This window comes from Phocoena phocoena, chromosome 15 (genome assembly GCF_963924675.1).
Source record: "Phocoena phocoena chromosome 15, mPhoPho1.1, whole genome shotgun sequence".
NCBI lineage: Eukaryota > Metazoa > Chordata > Mammalia > Artiodactyla > Phocoenidae > Phocoena > Phocoena phocoena.
The window spans coordinates 23,088,559-23,115,142 of record NC_089233.1 but is presented as its reverse complement, the minus strand read 5'-3'; the positions used below and the strand labels follow the sequence as shown (position 1 = coordinate 23,115,142).

Here is a 26,584-nt window from a genome sequence, read left to right as displayed (position 1 = left end):
CGATTATCTCTTCAAATACTGCTCTGCCTGTTCCTCCTCTCTTCTTTGGAATTCAGATCGTATGTGTGTTAGACCTTTCTTCATGTCCCTTATGCACTCTTCTGTGCTTTTCATCTTTTTTCCTCTCCATGCTTCAATGTGGGTGATCTCTCCCCTTTTATGTTCCTTCTCACTAACCCCTTCACTTGTTAAGCCTCCGCAAGACTGACGAAAACTCTCTGCTCTTCATCTACTTGGCTTATTCCTCTTGCTCTTCCACAGCTTAATTGGAGAATACTTTGAGGGGAAACCAGGACCGAATCTCTCACTTCTCTGCACTGCCTTCTCTTCAGAATCTCTCCCTTCAAGCCCTGGCTGTCTCCATAGCCCTGAACCCTAGTTTATCTCTACAGCCCTGTGAATTTTCCTTAAAGCTTCTTTGGTTACTCTGCCCCCTAGCAGCTGCCCTCTGCCTGGCTCTTGTCCCATGCCAAGAATCAAAATGCTCTGTGAGAGACAGCTGGGCAAGAAAGTTGGCTTCACTTCAGTGAGCTTCCCTTTGTTCTGGCGTCTGTCCTCGCAGGTCTTGTTTGCCTCGGCAGCTCCTTATACCTTCAAACTGATTTTTTTTTAAATGTTTTTTTTAATTTACCACTTCTTATTGGTCTTGGTAAAAATGTTGTTCCACTGTAAACTGTCTCATCAATGAGGAAGTCTCAGCAAAAAGTTTTCAGTGTGTATGCATCTCCAACTAATTGGTTTCTGGGTTTTGCTGTTTACCAGGCATTCCAGGAACAGGAACTACAAGGCTGAGTTTGCATCATGCCGGTTGGAGGCTGTACCACTGGAATTTGGGGACTATCACCCACTGAAACCCATAACTGTAAGTTTTGTCAAGGGTCCCTCTGTGACATTCTTATTCCATAAAATTATAGACAGTATTCCTGGGTCTTTCTCATTTTGCCAGTGGTGGGTGCTTTTGCATATTTAAATCAACCAGTTTGTTCTCTGCCCCATTTTTTTTGTGATGTTGGTCTCACCCACCATCATTTTTATTCCCTTTCTCATATTAGTGAGGTGATCATGCATATGGAATGCCTTTGTTCCTGATTTGGAGGTGTAAACAAAATACTTCTTAATTTGCCTATTTGGAATATTAAGATCACTCTAATTACTAATATAAGGTGCTGTCCTGAATAGCATCTTAGTCCATCTGTGAGTTTATTTAAAAAACAAAACAAAAGGCAAGCAAGAGTCATAGATTCTCTCATCTGAGTTAGCACTTCTTTATTAACAAGTAATAGAAGCTACGTGGTTGCCATCATGGGTGGGATGAGGTTGACAGATGCCACTAGACACTGAGGACGTGATGTTTCTGAATGGCAGAGAACCTGAGAACACACAGAGGTGATTACATAAAGCAGGAGGTCACAAGACCAAGCTTCAGCCTCCCAGGGCCCCTCAAATCCCCACGGGCTCGAGTGGCTGCGGCTGACCCACCAGTGAGTTGGTTCCAATCTCAGGAACTCAAACCCAACATCAGGGAGAGTGTCTTCTCTGCATTTTCTGTTTGCCCAGTCGGGTTACGTGTCCTTCCCTGAATCAACCCTGGTGACTGGGGTGTAGAATATGCTGATTGGTTGGGTTGGGGCTCCTGCCCACCCTGGGAGCCAGGAGCAGAGTCCACTCCACCAGGCCTTTAAGAGCTGAAAGTCAGGCAAGGCTGCCTTCCCAAAGAAAATGTGGACTGTTGAGCCTGGGAGATGGAGGAATGGATGCCAGGCAGACAGGAACAACAAACATGCACCAGTGGGAGGCACTTCACCAAGTTACCTAGGGTTAGTGTCAGACACCTCAGGTTTAGGGCATGGTCTTCAATAAAACTGCCCTAGCTTCAGACTCCAGCTGTAAATTTGGGGGTCCCCAGGCCACCTGCACTTCTGACCAACTGGCTACAAATCCAAGGGTTTCCAGAGACCTCCCTCAGGTTTGATAATTTACCAGAACAACTCACAAAACTCAGAAAAGTGAAATACTTATGCTTATATTTTTATTATAAAAGATGCACATGAGGACCAGCCAAATTAAGAGACATATAGGGCAAGGGGGAGGGTCCCAAATGCAGAGCTTCCTTGTCCTCTGCCTGTGGAGTCAGGGTGTGCATCACCTCCCAGTGCATCATGTGTTCGACTGGGAAGCTCCACTGAGCTTTGGTGTCCAAACTTTTTATTGGGGTTTTATGACACACACGATTGATTGATTCCTTAGCCACGTGATTGAACTTGATCTCCAGCTTCCCTCCCCTCTGCTGAAGTGAGATCTCTTTCATCTTTTGATAGGTTTATTGTCCATCTGTGGTGAATTAGCCTGAAAATTTTTTATCATAGTAAACCTTTAAGACAGATCTGTTATATTCTACAGTGAGGGTTATCACCTGGCTGAAAGTCCGAGCCCTTTAATCACATGTTTGGTCTTTCAGCATCCTCTCATCAGCATAAACTCAGGTGTGATCGAGGGGCTCATGAATGACTGATGCTCCAAGGACTTGGAGTCTCCTTTCCAGGAACCGGGGACAGAGGCCAAATTCTCTTTTATCCGACGCCCTCTCTCCGTCATGCTGTTACATCCTCTCTCTCTCTGAAGAATTGTTCCGGATTTTTATAGCCTCCTCATTTAAAAAGGAGTGGAGCCTAACTAGCCCTTCTGGATGTTGATCCTAAACCTTCAGCAGACAGACTCTGGCTCTGGTTGGATCCTCTCGGCTCAGGGGTTCACCACGGTCTGGTCCTCTGAAGTTGGGGAGGGTTGGGGGCAGTGGAACAAGAACATGGCTTCACACCCCAACACCCCCGCCTGCTTCTTAACACATACACAGTTCTCCCGAAAGGGAGGAGTTGGGCGCTCACTGCTTTGTGATGATGAGCTGGCCGCGCAGAGCCACTGAGACCGTCTTCGAGAATGACGACTCTGGGATCTTCCGTATGCTGGTTCGTTACCCCACCTGGACCATTGCTGCAAGATGCAAATCCTGCTGCACTGGGTCCGGGGTGGGGCTCGGGGGTCTACAGATTTATGAGCTGGCAGGTGATGTGCATGCGGCTTGTCCAGAGACCACACTTCGAGTAAGAAGGCCCTGTAAGAATTCACTTATAGCATCATCTTCTAAATCTCAAAGACCCTGTCTCTCCCTTCCTAACCCCAATTTCTCACCTTCCCTTCCTCGACAGCTGGGATTCCGAGTCATGTCAGTTTGTCACAAAAATAAGTGTCCCTGCTGCAAAGGAATGGTCAGTTCGAAACGGAACAAGGGAAAACCCATTTGTGTGTTTCATTGGGAAAAGTCATAGGAGACTACCATTTTACCTCCACAGATTTTCCCCACAGGTCACAGAGTCAAAGACAAAGAAAGTGAGCCGGAAAGGAAGCACTTCTTCCACGTCCTCTTCATCCTCCAGCTCCGTGGTGGACCCACTGAGCAGCGTCCTGGATGGGACCGACCCCCTCTCCATGTTTGCGGCCTCTGCTGACCCTGCATCCCTGGCGGCTACCACGGTAATGCTCCTAGCTATGGTCAGTCCTGTGGGTGCAGGGTTGGGGATTTTCATTGAACAAGTAATACGCAGTGCACTCGGGTTGTAACAATTCAAATAATCCAGACTCAGTGACACTGCATAGCATGTAGATCCTGGAAACTGCTTCTTCTTCTTCTTTCGTTTTAAAGCATTTTAAAATTCTTTATTTTCATTTCACTCTTTTCATACCCTTTATTTTGGATTTATTTTTATGTAATCACATAACTAATTTACTAATTTTTCATGTAAAAAATCAAACATTACAGAGAAGTCCAGTTGACCAGTTCTCATTCTGTTCTCCACTCTGGAGGGCATCAGTGCTGTCAGTGTAATGTATATTCTTCAACTTTTTCTTTGTATTTTCATAGATATTTATGACAACAATTTCTGAACATTTACATACACACTCACATATAAGTAACAACAACAGCAGTAATAAGAGTATCAGCTGAATGCGTAGCAGGTATTTTCCAAGTGCATTCCAAGTGTGGTTCTCATACTGCCTAAGCTTCATTTAAAGAGGTCCACACAGAGGAGCAGAGATGTCAAGTGACATGCAAGCTGGAATTCAAGCCTGGGCAGTCTGACTTCAGAATCCACCATCATTCTTTGCTGGCACTGCACACAGCTATTTACTTTTTTTTTTTTAAACGTGTATACTTTTTTTTTTTAACTTGACAATATGTCTTGGAGAACTTTCTATATTAGTACTTACAGAACAACCTTCTTATTTTGGACAGCTGCATTGTCTGGTAAGGAACAGGACATGATTCTAGGTTTTTTTTTTTGGCTGCACTGCTCGGCTTGTGGGATCTTAGTTCCCCGACCAGGGATTGAACTCGGGTCCTCGGCAGTGAAAGCCCAGAGTCCTAACCACTGGACCGCCAGGGAATTCCCAGGGACATGATTTAAATTGCCATGATGGACACATAGACCGTGTGTGGTGTTTGTTGGTATAGGCAGTGGCGCATTTGTCCTTGAACATACATAGATCTTGGTGCCTACGTGCAAGAATTTCTGCAGGGTAACTTCCTAGGAGTTCATTACTGGGTTAAGGTAACATATACATAAAGTTTTTTTTTTTTATGTGGACCATTTTCAAAGTCTTTATTGAATTTGTTACAATATTGCTTCTGTTCTATGCTTTGGTGTTTTGGCCCTGAGGTGTGGGATCCTAGCTCCCCGACCAGGGATCAAACCCACACCCCCTGCATTGGATGGCAAAGTCTCTTATCACTGGACCGCCAGGGAAGTCCCCATATACATAAGGTTTTGATGGTTACTGCCAGATTGTTCTCCAGAAAGGGTTCACCAATTTACACTCCCATCAGCATAGCAGTATTTTGGAGTGCCTGTGCCCTGCATCCTTGCCAACCTGGCTACTATCAGTCATTTTATTTTATTTTATATTATTTTATTTTTATTTATTTATTTTTCTTGCGGTACGCGGGCCTCTCACTGCCGTGGCCTCTCCCGTTGCGGAGCACAGGCTCCGGACGCGCAGGCTCAGCAGCCATGGCTCTGCGGCATGTGGGATCTTCCCGGACAGGGGCACAAACCCGTGTCCCCTGCATTGGCAGGCGGACTCTCAACCACTGCGCCACCAGGGAAGCCCTATCAGTCATTTTAAATCTTGCCATTCTGATTGTTGAAAAGTGATCTCTTTCAGTTTGCCTTTCCTTGATTCTTAATGAGTTTGAGCATCTTTTGATAGGTTTATTGTCCATCTGTGGTGAATTGGCCTGAAATTTTTTTATCATAGTAAACCTTTAGATAGATCTGTTACATTCTACAGTGAGGGATTGTCTGCCTTCTCATACTTTTTTTTTAAGCTTTACTGAGGTATAATTGACAAATAAAATTGTAAGATATTTAAAGTGTGCAATGTGATGCTTTGATACACATATACATTGTGAAAGGATTCCCTCCATTGAGTTAACTCATACATTACCTTACATACTTACCCTTTTTTTGGTGAGAACATTTAAGTTCTACTGTCTTAGCAATTTCACTTATACAATACTGTGTTATCATCTGTCATCACCATGATTGCGTATACTTTTTTAAAAGATTTAAAAACTGCTGCTGAAGAGATTGTCTTGCCTTTTCTTAGGACAACTCCAGAAAGAAACGTGACAGAGATGATAACTCCATTGTAGGATCAGATTTTGAGCCTTGGGCCAGCAAACGAGGAGAAATCCTTGCCCGGTATACTACCACGGAAAAGCTCTCTATCGTGAGTACCAGTATACTTTTCTCCCAGTGTCTACTTCAGATTTCGTAGGTTTTTTTTGTTATTACGATTCTGCACCCGATTCCAGTGTGTAGGTTTGCTCCCCCCACACCAAGCAGTTCTTTGACACCAGTGGGGTGTCCTATAAATCCACTCAATTCTGACATTGTCTACCTGGAGAGAGCACCAGATCCCACAGCTTAAGGGCTCAGTCCCCACATCAGATGCTAATCAAAAGTCCAGGTTGGGCTTCCCTGGTGGCACAGTGGTTGAGAGTCTGCCTGCCAATGCAGGGGACACGGGTTCGTGCCCCAGTCCGGGAAGATCCCACATGCTGCGGAGCAGCTAGGCCCATAAGCCATGGCCGCTGAGCCTGCGCGTCCGGAGCCTGTGCTCCGCAGCGGGAGAGGCCACAACAGTGAGAGGCCCGCGTACCACAAAAAAAAAAAAAAAAAAAGTCCAGGTTGTTACCTGGCTTCTGACCAACTAGCTATAAATCAGAGTTTCCCATGACCGCCTCTTTGGGTTCAATTAATTTGCTAGAGTGGCTCACAGAACTGACTAGACTACTGGTTTATTACAAAGGATATTAAAGGTTATAAACCAGTAACTAGATGAAGAGATACCTAGGGTGAGGTCCTGAACAAAGGAGCGTCTGTTTCCATGGAGTTTGGGGTCCAGCACGGCAGCATGTGGATGTGTTCTGATTCACCAACCCGGAAGGTCCCTGAACCCCTTCCTTTCGGGTTTTTATGGAGGCTTCGTTACATAGATATGATTGATTAAATCATTGGCCACTGATGATTGATTCAACCTCCAGCCCCTCTCGCCTCCCCAGAAATCAGGGAGGTGGGACTGAAAGTTCCCACCCTCTAATCACGTGGTTGGTTCCCCTGGCAACCAGCCTCCATCCTCAGGTGCTTCCAGAAATCACAGGAGAGTGCTTCCCAAAAAGAACAGAAGCCTCCTGGATTGTTCTCTCACCTGGGAAATTCCAAGGGTTAGGAGCTTTGTGCCTGGAGTTGGGACAAAGACTAAACATATATTTCTTCTTATAAATCACAGTATCACAGTTATGTTGCCCCAACGCCGACGTTCTGTAAGTTTCAGTTATTATGTCAATGTTAGTTGGGAGAAAACGTGCTAATTCGTTCCTCAAAAAATGTGTTAAGAATCGGGGATCAGGCACAGTTCAGACAATGAACTGGAGCCGCAGAGTCGTGTCTCTGGGGGAGGAGAGAGTTACGAGGGGAAGAGAGTGCCACCCTGAAGAAGGTTAACTTCTTACTGTTGCTCAGGGAGTCCCACTGGTGGGTTTTCTGCCAGGGCTGGGAGTTCACTGCTTCTTTGGGTGGCACTCACTAGGTCAGGTTGTTGGCTAGTGCCCGGGGCTTACCTTGTACTCTGCAAGTTGCTCAGCCGGGGAAAGCAGGTTAATGCTTATGTTGTCAAGGTCTAGCTTGTGACTGAGGCCCTCCCTAAAGAAGAGAGATGTTCGTCTCTCTTCATACTGGAAAGAAGTCTAGAAGCAGATAGTCCAGGACTATGTGGCAGCTCCAAAGTCATCAGGGACCCAGCTCTTTCTGTCTTGCTGCTCTGTCATGTTCAGTGTGACCTCACGTCCAAGTTGTTAGAAGGCGGAAAGGGGAAAGTGGGATGCACCCTCTCTCATTCAAGAACACTTCCTTGGGACTTCCCTGGTGGTCCAGTGGTTAAAATTCCACGCTTCCACTGCGGGGGGGGGGGGGCTCGGGTTTGATCCCTGGTCGGGAAACTAAGATCCCACATGCCGAGTGGTGCGGCCAAAAAAAAGAACACTTCCTGGAGTCCCCTCAACATGTCCGGTTACATTTGTCTTGAAGGTAGTCGTGGGCTGTACACAGTGCACCCATCAAAAATCGGGGCTGTGAGCAGGAAGGAAGGGGTAAACTCAGTAGCGACTAGGAAGGTTCTGCTCCCTTCTCCCAGAGTCTATACTTGTTAAGCAGAATTGCTGGACTATTTAATTCTTTTTCTTACTGTTTTCTGATTGCCCTGATTTAATATAAAACCGTGATTCTCAACCAGGAGTAATTTTACTCCCCAGGGGACATGTGGCAATGCCTGAAGACGTTTTTGGTTGTCACAACTGTGGGAGTGCTACTGGCATCTAGTGGGTAGAGGCCAGGGATGCTGCTAAACATCCTACAGTGCACAGGACAGGCGCTCACAACAGAATTTTCCAGCCCATAACGTCAATATTGCCGAGGTTGTGAAAGCCTGATTTAGAGTAAGCTAAATGCTTTCACATTGCCACCATTGTCTCAAAACGTTGCTTTTTTTGGGCTCATTTTGAGAGTCCTGAAATGAGTAGAAATTTGAATCTCTAGTCGTTTCTAGTGAGCTGTGTTTTCCTCCTTTGAATAAATATTTCTGTTTTTCATTTAGATAAATAAGTGGCTTTGTTGGAAAACGATGGATCATGTTGTCTTAGTGCTGCTTGAACAATAAGTAAAGTTTTTGTCACAGGGTCCAGTAAGTTTTAAAAAATATTAACATATATTTTTTGCCTCTGCAGAATCTTTTTATGGGATCTGAAAAAGGTGAGTTTTCGCTGTTGTTACTGTTTTGATGGGGAATTCTCCCATTACCTTTAATATAATTTTCCAAAGGAAAAAAACATCCAATCCTGATGTTTAATTCAATTGAAGCTATTATTTCCTAGATTATGTATAGATTTAGTAGAGTCAAAATACATATTTAGATGACGAATGAAAAAAAAAAAGACCAAAGAGTTTACTAGGAGGAAAACAGAAACTCAGTGCTTGACTTTGGGATTACAGAGCATTAGTCTCCCATCTATGTGCCTCCTCACTGGCTGGGAAATGGTTGAAATTCTCCTTTTTACAGATCCTTTCTTTTGCCTTAAGTCATTATCCCTTGCGAAAACACAGATGCACTGGTAAAGGGAGTCACACACTCAGTCTTATCAGCCACTGGTCCCTGAATACGGCAGTTCTCAATTTCTTGTGCCAAGACACAGTCTGGACCAAGGTGTCTCAAACTAGCTGTTCAGCAGCTAGTTCACTAGTTCACTTGAGGAATATATATATATGTGTGTATATATATATATTTCATAAAAATACAGACCACTGGGCCCCACTCCACTTATTGAATTAATCTTGAGGAAGGGGATGCAGGAATTCCATTTTTAAAGCTCCTGGGTGATTATGAAGCCACTGTCTTAGATGCTATATCACTGGGGTGCAGAGGAGCACAGCCGTGGTTTATGTGCAAATCGCTGGTATGGCAGCTGCAACTCTCCTCGTTCTCTGCAGGTTGGGGCAGCACACTAGAAATCAAGAGAGTCGGAGCACCTTTGTTATGGGCATAACTTTGACCCCAAGCCATAAAAAAGTAAATCACAGCATTGCATATCTACCAGTTTGGAGAGGTCAGAAAGTGACAATACCACTTGCTGGTGAGAATGTAGAGCAACAGGAACGCTCGTGCTGCTGGTGGGAGTGTAAAATGACACAACCGCTGTGTAAAGCACTTTTGCATTATCTGTTCAAATTGAAGATGGGCCAGCCCTTTGACCTAGCAGTTCCACTATTAGGATATACCCTAGATCAGAAATTGGCAAACTGTATCCTGGAGGCCAAATCTGGCCCACCGTTTGATCTTGTAAATAGTCTTATTGGAACACAGCCATGCCGGTTTGTTTACATATTGTCTGTGGCTGCTTTTGTGCTATAATGGCAGTTGAGTAGTTGTGACAGAGACTGTATGACTCACAAAACCTAAAATACTTATATATGGCCTTTTATAGAATGCATTTTTTCAGCTCTGCCCAAATCCATGTTTCTTAAAGTGTGGTCCAAGGACCAGCAGCATTGACGTCACCGGGGGCTCATCAGAAATGCAGAGTCTCAGGCCCTGCCACACCTAGTAAAAATCAGAATCTGCATGATAACACATCCTTAAGTGCTTCCTGTAAAAGTTTGAGAAACTACCCTGAAGAAATGCATGCATATATGAACCAGGAGACATGCACAGAAATGTTTATAGCATATTGTTCATAGTAACCCCAAGCAGGATACAGCCCAAGGATCCACTGACGGTAGAATAAGAAATAAACTGTGATGTAGTCACACAATGGAAAATGCTAAACAGTGGTGAAAATGTGTGAGCTTTATGCAATGACAGGGGCAAACTTCATGAACTAAAGTCAGTGGTGAATGAAAGAAGCAAGACAGTGTACAATCTGGGTGGTGGCTACAAAGGTTTTATGATTATCTGTTAAAATGTACATATATGCATGTTCTGTACTATATTTCAAAATGAAGGGAAAAGTAGAAGTAAGGTAAAAAAAATCAAATTATTTGGAAACTCCGTAATTTTAGTAGTTGTTAGTAATTGAATAATTGTACCATGCTCTCAGCTGATCCCAGACAAATGTGTGAGTTAACGCCAGAGCTAAGAAAGCAGTGCCTTAGCTGATCCCAGACAAATGTGTGAGTTAACGCCAGAACTAAGAAAGCAGTGCCTCAGCTGATCCCAGACAAATGTGTGAGTTAACGCCAGAGCTAAGAAAGCAGTGCCATAAAAGAGTAAACTTTAGTTCCTGAGAGCGAGTTCGGTAGGCAGGAGCAAGGAAACCTCTGGTCTAGAACAGAAACACCCTTAAGATGGAGAAAGGGTTCTGAAACAGGAGGCTCTAGAGGGCAGCAGCCAGCTGGCCAGAGAGCCCTGTCCTGTGACCGGCCTGTGGCCTGGAGTCCTTCCCTTCTCTCCCCGCCAGTCCCTGCTGATGGGAAGAGTTGTGCTGATGGATGATGGAAGGAGGCTCACTAGTCCTGTTTGCTTGAAGAGACGGCTTTGAAGCCCTAGTGTTTCCACCTCTGGACAGACAGTGGGATTGTTGTTTTGTTAGTTGTTAGTACCACAGTTCTGCACTGTGAATATGAGCCTGAGAGGGCCTTTTGTTTGTGGAAAACAATTAAATGACGGATTTTTGGCATCCTTATCTGGACCGCCTTTCTTTAGGAATAAACAAATGATTCAGTGAAAAGTTTGTAAATATCAGATGTCGCAGAACCTTTTTGAGGCTGGCCCACTGCACTCCCACGGGCAGCTCCTAAGCAGAAATGTTTCTGATGAAACTTTGGTTACGTAAGGAAGTTGCTTTCAAAATCTCAGGGAGTTTTCTGTAATGAAGTTGTTCCCCAGCCTCTTTATTCATGATGAAGTGTAGAGTGAGAGATGCCTTCCTCTGGGGGTATTGGTGACAGAGGAAAGCCACCTGTGTGACATGAATCCATTCTGTTTAGGCAAAGCTGGGACTGCCATATCCGCAATGTCGGAGAAGGTTCGGACCAGGCTGGAGGAGCTGGATGATTTTGAGGAGGTGAGCAAGTCAGTTGTTGAATCCAGGGAGGGGCGGGGCTTCCCGTGTTTCTGCCAGGTGAGGTCAGTCTCGGTGGCTGCTCTCTGATTAATTCTCGAGCTGCGCATTGTGTTCAGTCCTCCTGAGGCACCAACTGATCGAGGGAAAGATGCCAGTGGCGCGGCTGGCCATGCTCACAGGAGCCTTCCTTGGGCTGGTTTTCTGAAGGCGTTTTTCTCACTGTGATGCTTGAGCAAACCCCGGGTGTCTGGGGACAGGGTCTAACTGTGAAAGCCAACGGTAGCCATCTCCCGGGAAGCCGCCTCGTATAGTGTAAAGCGGTCATGCCTGCCGCAGAGGCCACGCATGGCCGCTCAGCTGCTGAAGTCTTTCAATTAGCCTGCACGTGCTTTTAAAGAACATGAATCTTGCCAACTCATAAAAATTAGTAAATTTAACGTATAAATCCAGATTTCTGACTTCTCTTAAATTCCACCTAACTGTGGGCTCACATTCTTGCATTTAACCTGGGTGTGTACTGTCCAGGTTGCATGGTCCTCCCTGGCCCAGTTCACTCATAAACATTACTAGCCTGGCCCCTGGAGGTGGTGAATTTGCATCCTCTGGAGTATCATTTAGAGAGGCAGCATACCATGGGGGTTAAGAGGGCAAACTCAGGAGCCAGACTGCCCGGGTTTGAATCCTGGCTCTACTGTTTGGTAATTCTGTAGTTTGGGACAAGGTGCTTAAGAGCTTGAGCTCTGTGCCTCAGTTTACTCATCTGTAAAGTGGGGGTGCTACCTAGTACCTGCCTCTTAGGGTGATTACAGGGGATTACATGAGTTAATGGATGTGAAGTGCTTAGACCAGCACCCAGCACATGGTACATGCTTTGCAAGTGTTAGCTGCTGTCACCATCACCATTATGAGTCTAGAGGCCTTAGCTTGACCGCTTATTAATGGGGTGCCCTTGGCCATTCATCTTCCTATACCCATTTCCTCATCTGTAAAATGGGGATAAAAAATATAGTCGTGTAGGCTGAATGGGAATGCTTTGAAATCCACAGAGGTCCATATAATGGCAGTTGCCATTGCTCTGTCCTGCATCTTGCCCCAGTTTCAGGGTCCTTCCAGCTCTAAGACCAGAGTTGTTAGGTGCTCCGCAGAGTCTAATCGTCCAATATTTTATTTTCCAATTCAGAAATGACATATTTTGAATTAGGGCGCCCGAGAGCCTCAGTCTGCATGTCATCAGTCAACCTTGGCTGGTAGGAAGGGAATTGCTAAGGGTTTTTATCAAAGCTCTTTTGTCTGTTGAGTATCTGAAAGTCACTTGAGCTGGCTTACATGGAAAATAAGGACTGTATTGAAGGATACTGGGGCACTACCCTGAACCCAAAGGCACAGTGGCCTGGAACCAGGAACTGAAAAACCACCCAGAACCCCAGCAGCTGTCCTCTGTGTCTCTTGCTTCTGTGTAGCCTCCAGACTCTTTCTAGTTCTCCTTTTTTTTTTTTTCCTGCAGACTGGTTTCCTTGCTTCCCCTGCTCACAGGAGCACATGGCTGCCCCATGGCTTCCAGGTTAACATAGCATATTAGTCAGGATAAGACTAGGTTGTGCTGTGATAACAAATGAACCCCTGTATCTCAGTGGCTTAATATAACAAAGGTTTATTTCTTCCTCACATTACTCGTCCAGTGTAGGTGACAGACATACCACCATCTTACGGTGCTGCCATCTCAACATATGGCTCCAGGGTTGTCACAGCAGAGCTGAAGAAAGGGTCACTTTTCACTGCCTCAGCCTAAAGGGGACACATGCCACTCTATTTACCACCCATTTGCCCAAACTAGTCACGTGGTTCTTCCTACGGCAGAGGGGCAGGGAGGATCCTGTCTCACAGTTCAAGTGACCAGTTGGGATCAGTTCAGATTTCCTGAACCTCCTACTTGTATTCCTTTAATAAAGAGTTATTCCAGCATTCCCACTCCTGGGCATATATCCAGAGAAAACTCTCACTCGAAAAGATACATTCACCCCAGTGTTCATAGCAGCACTATTTACAAAAGCCAAGGCATGGAAGCAACTTAAATGTCCAACAGATGAATGGATAATGACAATGTGGTGTATTTATACAATGGCATATTACTCAGCTATAAAAAAGAATGAAATAATGCCATTTGCAGCAACATGGATGGACCTAGAGTTTATCATACTAAGTGAAGTAAGTCAGAGAAAGACAAATATCATATGATATCACTTATATGTGGAATCTAAAATATGATCCAAATTAACTTATTTACAAAATAGAAACAGGCTCCAGACATAGAAAACAAACTTATGGTTACGAAAGGGGAAAGGGCAGGAGGATAAATTAGGAGTTTGGGGTTAACATATACACATTGCTATATATAAAATAGAAAACCAGCAAGGACCTACTGTATAGCACAGGAAACTATACTCAATATCTTGTAATAAACTATAATGGAAAAGAATATGAAAAAGAGTATATATATGTATAACTGAATTACTTTTTTATACATCAGAAACTAACACAACATTGTAAATTAACTATACTTCAATTAAAAAAAAAAAGAGTTCTTTACTTTGGATTCCAGGCAACATTCATATGAAAAAGATTTGGTTCCTGGTCTCCTCATGCAGGTTAGCATGACCCTCACTCCTGTGAGCTGTGCAATCAGCGTCTTAGCAGTAGGCAAGGATTAGTGAGCATGTACTGTGTGCCGGGTGGTGCCAGGTCTTTACATATGTTATAATATTTCATCCATGTGATGACCTTGCCCTCTTCTGCCGTGGGTTTTTGCTGGGTCTGCTCTCTGTCCTGAATGCTCTCTCCCTGGTCTAGTTAACAACCCTCCATTGCCTAGTTAACGCCTGTACACCACTGAGAGTTTGTCTCAAGCATCACTTGCTCCAGGAAACCATTCTTGACCACCATTCTAGAGTCCATTCTGAGATGAACCTTTCCCCCAACATTTGAATATCCCTGAAATTGGACTGTGTCTCTCAATTGGTGCATGTCCGTGATCGGCACTTTTTCTTCCTTAGTGGTACATAAAACAGTTGTGCTTCTTAAAACGGGCACCTCAGATTCAGAGAACTATGATATGTGTCTTTGTAGAATTGTTTCCTCGAGCATTTGTCTCGGTTTGTATTAATGTCCATCTTGTCCTCTGTACCTTAAACTCCATGAGTGCTGAAACAATGTCTTTTTGCTCACCTTTGTATCTGGGGCATCTGGTACACCATACTTGCCTGGCACACAATACCCCCCAATAACTATTTGTTGAATAAGGTAAGTCCTGTTATCACTGTTCACAGAAGAGACTCAGGGAGGAAAGCAGCTCACCTAGAATCATACGGTTAGAATGTGGCTCAGCTGGGAATGGGCTCAGGTCTGACTTGTGTTCAAGGCCAGTTTTTCAATCACTGCCCTCTAGCCGTCTTTGCAGAAAACTCAGAACCTCTTTGATTACAAGACAGAATTATCAATCCTGGTCAGGATATGAGGAAAACTTAGAGACCAAAACTCAGCTAATACTCAGTATTGTTCATGGGGGCAGGGGGGGAGTCCAACGATGTTTTTACTTCTGTGCCTGTGTCTTCCTGCTTTCTGCCCCCAGGGATCCCAGAAGGAGCTGCTGAATTTGACTCAGCAGGATTACGTGAACCGCATAGAAGAGCTCAACCAGTCGCTGAAGGACGCCTGGGCCTCGGACCAGAAAGTGAAGGCTCTAAAAATAGTCATCCAGGTCAGGTCGAGTGATTTTTTTTTTTTTTTTTTTTCCCCCAGAATTTCCTTTGTAAAACTCCTTTGTGGATAATTAAGATTTTCAGAGGCCTGCCTTCAGGGTCTTACCCTAATTTTTTCATCTGTTCTATTTTCACGTACTTCCTGTGAAAGGCCATAATTATGAATCAGTGTTTTTATGAGATGGCTAATCCCAGGGCCACCATGTGCAGCTGCATAGGTTGTGCACTGTGCAGTTCCAGGAAATTCACCCTAGATTACAGAATTACTGATGTCCCCCCAGGGTTGTGCAGTTCGTTGGCCCTGTTACACCAGCTGACACATTTATGATTTGTGTAGACTAAAGATTGATCTACTGTCTTTTGGGTTTCCTTGACCAGATTTTCTTTGTATCTTTGGAACTAATGGTTGTGTGTCCCTGATATATGCATTTTGGGGTCATGTTCTGCATAGTGACGTGACAAAGAAAATGTATATACAGTGTTAAGAGAGGTATGTTTGTTGAATCCTCTTTGTTGATGAATTTGTTAACCCATGACAGCTCTTGGATCACAAGAGCAAGTTCCACAGGGAAAACAGCTTATTCTGTTTCTTGACTCTTAAGATCATCCCGTCTTGTCAAAACACGCTCAGAAGTACACGGTAAAAGGAATACTGTAAGCATTATGCTCTTCAGAGCAGAGTTAATAGAGGATTTCTGAACAGCCGTTTTAGTTCAGAATGACAAGATTTCATTCTTGTTTATTGTCATGGGAATGTGACATTTGTTTTCTTACTCTGGGAGTCTTTGCACTGGGTACTTGAAGTCTTTTAAGATGACACTTTGTATGGCAGGTGCTATTTTTTTTGGTGTTCATGACAGAGGCAAACCCAAGCCCTTTTCCCTTCCATCACTGTTGTTAGTTGACAAAGCAAATACTCTGAAGAAGGTTTCTCTCATCCTGCAGGCATGTGATGGAGGCTGCTTGCTGAGTGGCTCAAGTGAGAGAATATCTAAACTAACAAGAGCTTCTTCAAAATATTTTTGTTGGCAACATCTCTCCATAGAGTATTGTGGTATAGAGCTGTGACTTCTAAGAGTTTGACATCTGGAGGAGATTTGATTCATGTCTTCCCAAAGAAAATAATCATGAAACTGTTTAATTAACTCCACATCTAGCTAATAGTAACTGTTTGACTTGCAATAAAGACTGCCTTCTTTATCCAAAAAAGCTAGTCAAGGTACAGAATATGGAGAAGTGAGCAGTTTCCCTTATTTGCTCTGCAGTAAGGTTTCACTTTGTTTTTTCAGCTTTACTGAGGATATTTTACATGTCCTAAAATCCACCATTGTAAATGTACCATTCAGTGAAGTTTTTAGTAAGTTTACAGAGTTGCCCAGCGATTACCCAACCCAGTTTTAGAACATTTTCATAGCCACTGCCCACCCCCCGCCCTCGCCCCACCCCCTGCCCAAATTTCCTCAAGCCCGTTAGCACTCAAACCCTGCTGCCGCTTTCAGCCTTAGAAAAACCACCGATCTGCTTTCTGACTATGAATTTGCCTTTCCTGACGTCTCATGTACGTGGGGTCACTCATTGTGTACTCTTTCGCATCTGGCTCCTTTCGCTTACCGTGTTTTTGAGGTTCATCCATGTTGTAATATCAGCACTCTGTACCATTCTGCTGCTGCATGGTATACCAACGCATGCATAACCACATTGTACTTATCCATTAACAAGCGGATAGACATTTAAGTTGTTGCCACTCTGGCCATTATGAGTAATGCCGCTGTTCACAATTGCAAACAAGTCTTTGTATGGACGTATATTTTCATTTTTCTTGGATAGATTCCTAGAAGTGGAATTGCTAAGTCATATGGTAAGTTGATGTTTAACTTTTTGAGGAACGGCCAAATTGCTTTCCAAAATGGCTGCACCATTTACATTCCCACCAGCAATGTATGAGGGTTCCAGTTCCTGTATATCTTTGCAGTCACTCATTTTGTTATTGCCCATCTTTTTGATTATAGCCATCTGAGTGGGTGTGAAGTGGTACCTCATCGTGGTTTTTTTTTTTTTGCGGTACACAGGCCTCTCACTGTTGTGGCCTCTCCCGTTGCGGAGCACAGGCTCCGGACGCACAGGCTCAGCGGCCATGGCTCACAGGCCCAGCCGTTCCGCGGCATGTGGGATCTTCCCGGATCGGGGCAAGAACCTGTGTCCCCTGCATCGGCAGGCGGACTCTCAACCACTGCGCCACCAGGGAAGCCCTCATCGTGGTTTTAATTTGCATATCCCTACTGACTAATGATGTTGAGCATCTTTCCATATGTTTATTGGCCATTTTTATATCTTCTTTAGTGAACTGTCTATTCAAGACTTGCCCATTTAAAAAATCAGGTTGTTTGTCTCCTTGTTGAGTTGTAGTAATTCTTTATCCTTGATACGAGTTCTTTATCAAATACATGATCTACTTGTATTTTCTCCTAGTCTGTGGCTTATCTTTTCATTTTCGGAATGGTATCTTTTGAAGTGTAGGAGTTTTTAATTTTAATGAAGTCCAGTTTATCAGTTTTCTCCTTTTTGGCTCATGCTTTTGGAGTTGTATGTAGGAACTCTTTGCATAACCCAGGGTTGTGAGAATTTCTTCCTATGTTTTATTCTAGAAGCTTTATAGTTTTAGCTCTTACATCTAGGTTATATGGTCCATTTTGAATTATTTTTTTGTGTGTATGGTGTGTCTAAGTTCATTTTTGTCCATATGGATATCCAGTTGTCTCAGCAGCATTTGCTGAAAATACTTATCTTGGCAGCTTTGTCAAAAGTCAATTGACCGTAAAAGTAAGGGTTTATTTCTGAACTCTCAATTCTATTCCATAGATCTATAGGTATGTCCTTATGCCAGTACCACACTTGATTACTATAGCTTTATGGTAAATTTTGAAACTAGGTAGTATGTCTTTTGACTTTGTTCTTCTTTTTCAGAATTGTTTTGGCTCTTCTGGGTCCTTTGCATTTCCATATGAATTTTAGGATCAGCTTGTCAATTTCTACCAAAAAAAAAAAAAAAAAAAACCTTTGGGATTTTGATAGGGATTGTACTGACCCTACAAATCAGTTGGAGAGATTTGCCATCTGAAGCAGAGTTAATCTACTGATGCATAAATTATGTATCATTCATTCTGTTGATAGGCATTTGGTTCTTTTCTTTTTCCTTCTTTCATTATTATGAACGATGTTGCTGTGAACGCTGGTCACGTCTGCTGGTGACCATATAAAGTGTTTCTCTAGATGAAGGCCCATACCTAAAAGTGGAATTGCTCGGTGTAGGACGTGTGCCTTGTCTGCTTTTCCAGACAATGCCAAGTTATTTTCCGCAGTAGTTGTGCCAGCCTGCACTGTAGTAGCAGTGGGGGTGTGAGAGTCTGTGCTGTTCAGTGGCCTACCAACATTTGGAATGAGCAGACTTTCAATTTTAATTTCTCCAATTTAGGAGGTAATAACATCATATTTTATTGTGGTTTTAATTTGCAATTCCCCGATTATAATAAGATTGAGCATCTTTTCATATGTTTATTGGCCATTGGGGTTTCCTTTTCTGTAAAATGCCTTTTGTTGGTTCCTTTTGCTCATTTTTCCATTACGTTATTTGTACCTTTCTTACTGATTTTTAGGATTTAAAAAATATATATTGTGGGCAGTAATTGTCCTCTGACTAATTAGTCTGCTTCCCTCCTTTCCTGCTTTCCTTCTAGCCATCCATCTAGTCATACTTTCTATACTGAACCATAGATTATCTTTTAATTTATCCATTTGCTTTGGTTCACAGTTTTGGTTTTTAATTCCAACTTAATTTTAGGAACTGCTTGTTTCCTTCTAGAATCTTGCTAATTGGAAACAAATGAAAAGCATTCTTTTAGTCTTTTTTCCGCAGTGTTAATAAATTCGATAGCAAGTATTTTAGGCAGAGTAATGCATCAGTTCGTTGCTCAGGAAATGTTTATAACAATGGTTCTCAACCTTAGCTACACATTAGAATCACTTGGGAGCTTTAAGAAATCCTGATGTCCAAGCTGCACCCCAGACCAGCTTAATCAGAATCTCTGAGAGTGGGATCCAGGCACTGTTATCTTACAAAGCTTCCCAGATGATTCCGAAGCTGAGAACCCTTGGTTTGTAGAATGCTCATTTCATTCAGAATGTGGTACAGATTGCGGATCTCAGGAACCCAGTGTGTCCTGGGCTTGTTTCAGTGCAGCAGTCACCTGGGGCCCTTGTTGAAAATACTGATTTTGGAGCAGGGAATCTGTTTTTTTTAACACATACCCTGGGGGTGCCTGATTTATATTGGTTTAGGAAACTGCACCAAAGCTTTACAAAAAACTGTGGAATCTTCAAAATAGTGATTTAAAAGGTAACTTCAATTTATGACATTATTATGATTTTAACTTTGGATTAAAATTTTTTTTCTGCTTCCTATTGTCTTTATAAAATACATGTTCTGTGACACCAGCTTGGGAGACAAATCAACGCACAGGTGTTGGGAAACGCCAGCTGTGTTTAATTTGAAATCTTCTGTTTGAATTCTCTCTCTCTCTCACCTCACCAGTGGGCAGTAACCCATCTCTGAGGGGCTCTGGGTAGGAACTCAGGAGATGTCACATCCCTAGGAACCAAGAGCTGTGTATTGTAAACAGTCTCTAGGATTCAGAACTGTTTGTTTTTTCCAAGCCCTGAAATCTCATGGGGTAATTAATTGTTTAAGTTGGAGCTCTCATAAAGGGCATGTGAAAAACACAAAGCAAGGTGTCAGGAAATGGAGTTCCGTGTACATCCAAATGCCACATTTGGTGTCATTGCCATTGTTTTAACAGCTTACATTCCCCTCACCTCCAATCCCCAAATAACATTTGGGCCATGAGAGGATGTTTTACAAATTAGACACATTGTTTACTTTTAGTTACATAATGCTAAGGAGAAACTTGATGAATGTAATAATTCAGACATTGTGTAACAAAGCCAAACTGAAAACACATGTCAGCCTACATCTTGATATGATGAACTTTCTAGCCATTCTGTGCACATCGGAAGCGCATACATATGAAAGTACGCTTTCTAAATGTCCAAATAGTTTTTTTCTTTTAACGTGACATTTTTCCTGTCTGATAAAATATGGCAAGGTTATCTAGTTCCTTATCCAGACTTCTGAATTTGCAAAGATTTCAGGGCATTACTTCTAGTTCTTCGAAGTAGAGATAGATTTTTGTTTCTGATTATACAAGATGACTTCATCTGGGGTGTTCGGGGCCACGTTGTGTGGCTGCCATCTTCCGTTATGAGTCCTGAACACATCGATGGCCCTCTGGCGTGAGTGATGGCAGAGGAATTGAGGAATTCCCGGCAAAGCCAAAATATTCCTGGCTTGCAGAGCACAGTTCCAGAGAAACATGTAACTCTTTGAAGCTTGTCACGTTTCCTTTTAGAAGGAAATTTAAGAGTAAGTATAAATAATGGGTGCTAGTTTAAGAAACCCTAGAGATTTGCCTATGGGGTCATTTCATAGAAAAGAACATTTAAGAATCAAGACCATTCTGAAATAAACCAGCGGAGGCAATGCTAAAAAGATGGAGTCACCTGCAGGGACGCTGGTTGACTTCTCTGGTGACCCAGTGCAGACCCTAGTTCAGACCCTCTGGATAAGATTCCTGAGTCGTGGCTTTTCTGAGGGAGGTGATGGTGCCTTTCATTAAGAGGCTGTCTTGTGAGCAGAGTTGACTCCCTTTGTCAAAAGCACGGTGGTTTTGCTTGTCATTATACATTCAGTGACTAGCACCAGGCCTGGCACATGGTATACACTTGCACTAGTTTGTGGAGATCCTTAATTTTCCAGGCCTGGAGTGTTCCAACCCAGTCAGACATGACAGTGACTTTTCTTTTCTCTTCTCTTTTTCTAGTGTTCAAAGCTTCTTTCGGACACAAGTGTTATTCAGTTCTACCCAAGCAAATTTGTCCTTATCACCGACATACTTGATACATTTGGTAAGTACTAGTTTTATTCATCTCAAATCTAAGAAGTGCGTTTGTTTTGCCGGAAGTTGGATGGTAGAGTGGCTTTAAATCGGGTTCTGCTGTGGTTTAAATTACTAGGCAAGTCACGAGGGAGACCCAAACTCCCACCCCGACCCTTGCTCCCCTGCTCTAATGAGGGGAGCAAGGTTGCGGGTGCTGTTTTTGCAAGAATTTTAAATTGTGTGTTTCTAACCTTCTGATAGGCTAGCGAGGCGAGTGAGTCGAGCAAGGCAGGCTGGGGAGCACACGTCTCATACAGACCAGCCTCGGTCCGTCGCCGGCCGGCTCATGGCACCTGGAACTCACTTTGTTCAGAACTGAACCTGGCATCTCCTCCCAGCCCTTCCCCACCCGCGCTGGGTTTCTGTGTCAGGGGATGGCGGCACCATGTACCCCCGTGCCCACGCTGGAAATCTGAGTCTTCTCTCCCGTGCCCCATGTCCAGCCCGTCACCAGGTTCTTCAATTCACCTTCCTCAATCTCTCCCCCGTACGTCTGTTTTTCTGTCTTCTCTGTTAAAACCTTAGTCCAAGCCCCTGTTCTCTGCCCCATGGATGATGGCTGCAGCTCCTATGAGGTCTTCCTGCATCACTGTGGCTGCCCCTCGTCCCACACTCCACCCCTCAAGCCGAATGATCTTCGGGAGTGCGGCAGAGAGCTTTAGACTGAAGAGATTAATAACCAGGAGCCCCTTGGAGAAACAGGAGGTCTCCATGCTGCTTGGTGATGGTCAGTGGCCAGAACATCATGCCATTAGCAGTTTGCCCAAACCGTGCAGCCTGTACATGACGTTCAGCAGAGAGGTGCCCCGCAAGAACTAGGAGACAGTCATCGTCTGAGAACTGAACACGTAGGGGGTCGGAACAGACCTTCGCTGTCTTGCCGAGGAAGGACCGATGGGCTCCCAACCTGGCAAGTCTTGTCTGTGACCCATTGAAAGGTCAAATGTGTCAGAAAATGAAATGTCATTCAGAGAGACCCATTTATTTCTGTGCAGGAGACCGGGGACCTGAGTGTATTAGCTAGAATAAGTGATAGAAAACCTAACTCATTCATTTCCTCGTGGAAAAGGGGGGAGTATTTATTGGCTTATGTTGAAAAGGCCAGGGGTAGTTTCTAGCTTCAGGTATAGCTGGGTTCAGGAACTCAAACGGTATCTTCAGGACATTGGCTTTTTCTAGTACTTTTTCTTGGGTTGGCTTCATTCTTAAGCTCCACAAGGTGTCCTCAACTTTTATCAGTTTTGCTGCTACTAGTCCCAGGACAAGGAAGGAACTTTTATCCTCGCTTTCCAACAGAAGTCCCGGAATTCCATCTCATTGGCCTGGCTTGGATCACACGTCAGTCCCTGAGCCAGTTATGGGATCTGGGGATGAAATGTGCAGGTTATCCAGAGCTGGTCGCCCCAAAGGAGAAAGGGTGATGCTGTTGCCAGAGGAAAGGGGAATGGGAGCCAACTGGGTTAAAGGAAGAGATGTCCTGGCCAAACGACGGGACCTTTGGGTTCAGATGATCCGGGAAGGTGGCATCGGGCACTCTGCTGGGTGCTGAGGTTGTGTCAGCAAATAAGAAACAAAAATCCCTGCCTTCGTGGGCTGTGCCAGAAAGAGAGGATTCGCAGAACAAATAAGTAAACCTGATTGTGTGTTAGACAGGGATTGGTGCTATGGATGAAGAAAACCCAAACCAGAGCAGGGTGAAGTGGGCAGTGCTTTTATTTAAATGGGGGGGTCGGGGGAGGCCTCGCTGGGAAGTCGGTGTGTGGGCAAGTACTTGAAGGAGGTGAGAGATGAGCCGTATGCTGGCAACGTGGGGCCGGCTTATGACCAAGGAACAGCCAGTGCAAACACCCTGGGGTGGGAGCAGGCCTGGCAGGTCTGGAGAACTGAGAGGCCAGCGTGGCTGGAGGGGGGCGGGTGGGGTGGGGATGTGGCCAGAGAGCCTGGTGGGCCATGCAGGCCATTGGAAGGACTTGGGCTTTGAGCCCGAGGGCATGAGGAGCCGCCCAGGGTGTTGAGCACTGGAGGCGCAAGTTCCAGTTTGGGTTTTAATGGGCTCCCTCTGGCTGCTGTGCTGAGACCAGACGGTAGGGCGAGGGTGGAACGGGGGGCCTGGTTGGGAGGCCGGTGCAGCACTCCAGGTGAAAAATGAGGGTGGCATGGCCCCGGGGTGGCGGTGGGGATGGGGGAAGGTGATCCAGGACAGATGGGTGCATTAGGCTCTCAGAACAGATATCCATCGCACACCCCTCGGGCCTTGACCTGTCCTCATACCCAGCGTGCCTTCCGGGAGCGAGGATGTTAGTCAGCGAGAGGGGCCAGTGGCTATGTCTGGTTCCCCTGACAGTTCTGTATCGCATGATGAGTTGACACGTTGGCCTTCTGGTTTCCCTCGCCAGCCTCCCGCAAGTTTCTTTTGCATGAGTCAGCATCCCCGGGTGAGACTAGCTCTGAGATCATTGCTTGAGCCTGCAAGCCTGGCCAGATCCAGACGTTAACCTTGTGAGAATATGGGGCGGCCGTTCTGTCAGCCTCTGTGGTGGCGGCCCAGTCCCATGCCTCGGCCGGCCAGGATGCGGTGTAGATGCCCGCCGTCCTTGCTGTGTCCCAGAAATTAGCTGGGCCGGGAGTGGAGAATAACGGTGGTAAATCCTCAACAAATCAGGGTTTTCCTTGGGCCTGACTCTCTGTTCTAGGTGCTTTAGTGATCTTAAGTCATGCCGTCCTCATAACAGCTCTATGAGGTAGGGTCTGTAATTATCCCCACTTCACAGATGAGGGGCCTGAGGCACAGGGAAGTAAAGCAGCTTGTCCGAGTCCCCAGGCTAGTGAGGGGCAGAGCTGGGACCCAAATTGAGTTCTCTCTGCAGTCAGAGCACCTGCTTTATTTCTCTTGTACTTGGCTCGCGGAGGAAATTCTCTCTACAAAACTACAAATGCGTGTACCTTTGACCCAGCAACTTTGCCTCTGGGAATTCATCCAACAACCCAAGTGACCGTCCATAGGAGACCAGTTAAACTATGGCACGTCTGTATGCAGCAGTACGAGGAGGCCTCTGAGAGTGAGGACGTGCTGTGTTCCAATGTGGAAAGATCCCCAGGGTACATTATCAGGTGAAAAACTCAAGATGCAGAACTGCTATGGGGTATGTTCTGTTTTGTTTAAGAAAGGAGGAAAAATTAGAGCGCTTGGTTGTTTTCCCTTGCGTATGCCTAAAGAAACATTAGAAGGATCCCCAAGGAGCTAATAAAAGCGGAGACCCTCAGAGGGTGGCTTGAGCAGTGAGCTGGATGGGACGGGACGGGCTGAGAGAGAACCTTCTCTCTGCAGAGTACCTCCTGCAGCCTTTTGAATTTTGAATGGTGGGCATGTTTTACCTCTTCAAAGCGTTCCCAGAGGTGCCCTTGTCCAGATCTGTTGCGAATAGCTTTCCTCAGGAGCGCGAGGCAGCCTGCGCGTGTGCAGGTGCTCGAGGACACTCTGTTATGCTTTGGGGCTAATGAGCAGCTCTCACCTTTTAAAAAGGGGGCGGAACTGGCCTTGCTTGGGTGGCAGCTCCGAGTGCTGAGGTCCATTGTGCATGTGTTGCTGGTGGTCAGTGGTTGTGAACGAGGCTGACCGAGGGTGGGAGCGTCTTGCTGGGCAAGGATGCGGGACACGGCCCCAGACGTCTGCAACTGCAGCGCTTTAGCTGGGATTTCCCTGGAGGCAGTGAGCACAGAGCTGGGCTCTGGCGTCTCTCTGCCTGCATTCGTTGCCTCTCCTCCTACAGGATTGTGTGAACTTGAGCCTTGGTTTCTTCACTTGTGAAATGGGCATAATAGGCCTTGCCTCTGGGGGTTTCTGGAGAGAATTAAATGAGAGAATGTGTAGGAAGCACGTGATGTCTTTCCTCTTCTAGGAGCTGGCAGGGTCAGTGTAAACAGCCTAGAGCCGTGGCTGGCACAAAGTAAGGTGCTCAGAAACTGTTAACTGTTGCCACTGTTGTTAATGATCTATATTAGTGTCCTTGATTTATGAGAAAGTGAATCAAAGAAAATCTAGGGTCAGGTGTTATTTCTCAAAATAGTTGTCCACTAACTTAACAAAGGAAAACAAATATTCACCAAACTCTTTTGGCCAAAAATGGTTTTGTGGTTAAAGGCCTTAGGATATGAAGGTGAAATATAAAAGTTGTGCTTTCGTTTTTAAAAGAAAGCTAGTTTTGGAGAGATGGCAAGCTTTTTGTGGAGGAAGTAAAGGCGTTGGGTTCTCTTAAGCCCGGCCCACGCACTCTAGGAGGTATGAGAAGTTACGTGGTTGCCCAGCGTGGCTTGCTGTGCTGTGTGATGGCCAAGGTAAACTGCGTGTAGTTCCGATGCCGGAGGTTCTGTGCTCATCTCAGAGGAGGCCTCTCTTGGCATCAGGTGTGGCTGCCTTGGGGAGCCCGTGACTGCAGGTTACTTCCTGCCAGGAGGACAAAGGCAGGTGGCTTTGAGAACTGGAGCTTGGTCCCTGAGCCTTCCTGGGAACTTCTAAATTGAATCCACGGTTTGGGGCAGTGATTCTCATCCTCGGCTGCATACCTGGGGAGCTTTAAAAACACTTCTTTCTGATGGTCACGCTGTGCCCCAGATCATTTACATTAGCATCTCTGAGAACAGACGCAGGCATCAGCGTATTTTCAAGTGCCCCAGGTGCTCTGAGTGTTCAGCCAAGGTTGAGAACCCCTGGGTTAGAGGGAGGAGGGAGGCTTTTGGCAGTTGTTAAGAGATTCCCACGCCTAAGGCAAGTTTTAGCTCAGAGACCCACAGTGCCTGCCTGAATCAATGGTTCTCACACTTGAGTGTGTATAAGAATTTCCCGTTAAGGTTATTCAAAATTCATATTCCTAGTCTTCACCCCGCGGAATATTCTTTTTCACTGGCTCTGAGGTGGGCCCCAGGAATGGACATTTTTAACAAGTGTCTTTCAGTGATGGTAATATAAGTAGTCCACACTGGGAGAGGCATCTAGGGCTCTTCTCAGCTTGGCTGGCTTCCTGCATGTTAACCTAGCATTCTGTCATTTCTTGATGATGTCATTTGATCTCATGTTCTTTGACCAGAAATGATCCTGTAACTCTCCTGTCTTTTTCCACGTATGGACAAGGGGTGTGGTTCTTTGTAGCCCTGAATGGTGGGGTTGTGCGGGGGAAAATGGGCATGGGAAAATACTTTCCACATCAAAGGTGATTTGGGAAGGTCCAGAAAATGAATAGAACTGTAACTTTTATCCTTTGAATATTGATAGCATTTTCCAAAATAACATTCGTACAGAATACATAAAACTTTTTGTGTTAGGCTGACCTGTAGACCAAGTCCAGACTGCACACTTGTATTTGTAAGTAAAGTTTTATTGGAAACAGCCACATCCATTTGTTTACCTATTGTCTATGGCTGCTTTTGAGCTACAGTAGCAGAGTTGAGTAGTTGCAATGGTGATCTCTGACCCACACAACCTAAAATATGTTCATCTATCCATCCAACAAAGATGAAGCACCCACTGTATGTCAGGCACTGATCTAGGTACTGGGAATATGTCAGTGAACAAAACAGGTAGAAATCTCTGCCCTTGTAGAACTTGTATA

The 26,584-nt window shown here is 44.9% G+C and overlaps 1 protein-coding gene across 4 annotated transcripts in view; it reads left to right on the top strand.

Moving 5' to 3' along the window:
- Nucleotides 1-26,584, top strand: part of VPS35L (VPS35 endosomal protein sorting factor like) — a 133,222-nt gene that overhangs the window by 7,191 nt on the left and 99,447 nt on the right. For all 4 annotated transcript variants that reach the window (XM_065893414.1, XM_065893416.1, XM_065893417.1 and 1 more), the window contains exons 2-8: nucleotides 763-862; nucleotides 3,364-3,531; nucleotides 5,665-5,787; nucleotides 8,342-8,366; nucleotides 11,097-11,173; nucleotides 14,799-14,927; nucleotides 20,862-20,946. In XM_065893414.1, the coding sequence (XP_065749486.1) occupies nucleotides 763-862; nucleotides 3,364-3,531; nucleotides 5,665-5,787; nucleotides 8,342-8,366; nucleotides 11,097-11,173; nucleotides 14,799-14,927; nucleotides 20,862-20,946 (707 nt within the window). The remainder of the gene's footprint in view (nucleotides 1-762; nucleotides 863-3,363; nucleotides 3,532-5,664; nucleotides 5,788-8,341; nucleotides 8,367-11,096; nucleotides 11,174-14,798; nucleotides 14,928-20,861; nucleotides 20,947-26,584) is intronic.